This window comes from Etheostoma spectabile, chromosome 3, assembly GCF_008692095.1.
Source record: "Etheostoma spectabile isolate EspeVRDwgs_2016 chromosome 3, UIUC_Espe_1.0, whole genome shotgun sequence".
In the NCBI taxonomy this organism is placed as follows: domain Eukaryota; kingdom Metazoa; phylum Chordata; class Actinopteri; order Perciformes; family Percidae; genus Etheostoma; species Etheostoma spectabile.
In genome coordinates, this window is record NC_045735.1 from 29,612,148 (window position 1) to 29,614,020 (window position 1,873).

Below are 1,873 nucleotides of genomic sequence, written 5' to 3' on the forward strand. Positions count from 1 at the left end.
AGCCTGTCTGCTGCTATGACTGTTTAAGATGTGCAGAGGGAGAAATAAGCAACATTACAGGTACAGATAAGAAAAGTCTTAAAATGTACATTTTCAAATTGTTTTTAAGAAATTGTTCTGTAATGTGATTTTAAAAGTTTTATGGGAGTTCCTGCAGGGATGATATCATAAGCATGTAGTTTTAAAAGCAAACACTTATATAATTTGATCATGAATCAATTAAACTAAAAATCACACAAATAATGATACATAGAGTAAGAAAATGGTCATTGGTGAGATCACTAAAAATAACAAAAAGCCCAATAATATATTCTCACCTTCTCCTAGAGGTGTCTGAGCATGGACATCAACTTCTAAGGGTTTGATAACTCTCCCTAAAACTGAATGAAGTAGATTTTGTTTGTGCTACAGTACTGAAAATTGACACTTGAAAAACAGCATTATACCATCTAAGAAATATCACACATACTGCTTATTAAACAAACAAAAAAAACAGAAACTAATGAATAATACCTATTTGTACTGCATGTTGTACTTATAAGAACAAGATCATGTATGATGATACCATGTAGCTATGATATGGTTGTCCAATTTTAATCTTGTAATCATGTTTTGTCAGTCTTGTATGCAGAGAAAATATATAAGATTGAAACAAAACAAAATACAAATGTTTAGGTCTAATAACTGCTCTAATATTATATTTTCAGATTCCATCACTTGTGTACGATGCCACCCTGAGTTCTGGTCAAATGAGAGAAGAGATGCTTGTGTGAAGAAGGAGGCAGAGTTTCTATCATATGAAGAGATTATGGGAGCGCTGCTCACTGCAGCATCCTTATTTGGAACATGCATCACTGCTGTTGTGGCATTCATTTTCTTCAGATACAGGAAAACTCCTATTGTCAGGGCCAACAACTCTGAGCTGAGCTTCCTGCTGCTCTTCTCCTTGACTCTGTGTTTCCTGTGTTCTCTGACCTTCATAGGCCGGCCCTCTGAGTGGTCCTGCATGCTGCGACACACAGCATTTGGCATCACCTTTGTTCTCTGTATCTCTTGTGTTCTGGGGAAAACTATAGTCGTGTTAATGGCCTTCAAAGCCAGACTTCCTGGTAGTAATATCATGAAATTTTTTGGGCCTGCACAGCAGAAACTCACTGTTGTGGGTTTCACTCTGATACAAGTTATCATCTGTATCCTCTGGTTAACAATTTCTCCTCCATTTCCGTTTAAGAATTTTAAGGAATCCAAGGACAAAATCATCTTAGAGTGTGCTCTGGGCTCAGCTGTAGGTTTTTGGGCTGTACTTGGGTACGTAGGACTTCTGGCCATATTATGTTTCATTCTTGCTTTTCTGGCCCGGAAACTGCCTGATAACTTCAATGAAGCCAAATTTATCACCTTTAGCATGCTAATATTCTGCGCCGTATGGATCACTTTTATTCCAGCATATGTCAGCTCTCCTGGAAAGTTCAGCGTTGCTGTGGAGATATTTGCTATTCTAGCCTCCAGTTTTGGACTGCTCTTTTGTATTTTTATTCCAAAATGTTACATTATATTACTGAAACCTAAGAAAAATACAAAAAATAATATAATGGGGAAGGCAGCACCAAAGTCATTCTGAAAACTTAAAGTCATTTTGTGGCCAATGCCATAAAGTTTTTACTTAATCATTTGATAACCACTTCAGACTGTCATGTAGACATCTATCTTCTTGTACTGTAGGTACTAATTTACCCAATGAATTTCATGTTGTTTGTGAAGGGGACATATTATTGTAAAACAATACATTTATATACATATAGTACAGGCCAAAAGTTTGAACACACCTTCTCTTTCAATGTTTTTCCTTTATTTTCATGACTATTTACATTGT

General features: G+C 36.1%; 1 protein-coding gene across 1 annotated transcript in view; it reads left to right on the forward strand.

The window, feature by feature from the left end:
* Window positions 1-1,707, forward strand: part of LOC116686420 (extracellular calcium-sensing receptor-like) — a 3,839-nt gene extending 2,132 nt beyond the window's left edge. The window contains 2 exon segments of the mRNA XM_032511428.1: window positions 1-60; window positions 708-1,707. The exon segment at window positions 1-60 is cut by the window's left edge and continues 64 nt beyond it. Coding sequence (XP_032367319.1) covers window positions 1-60; window positions 708-1,621 — 974 coding nt within the window. The 3' untranslated portion in view covers window positions 1,622-1,707.
* Window positions 1,708-1,873: the final 166 nt, after the last annotated feature.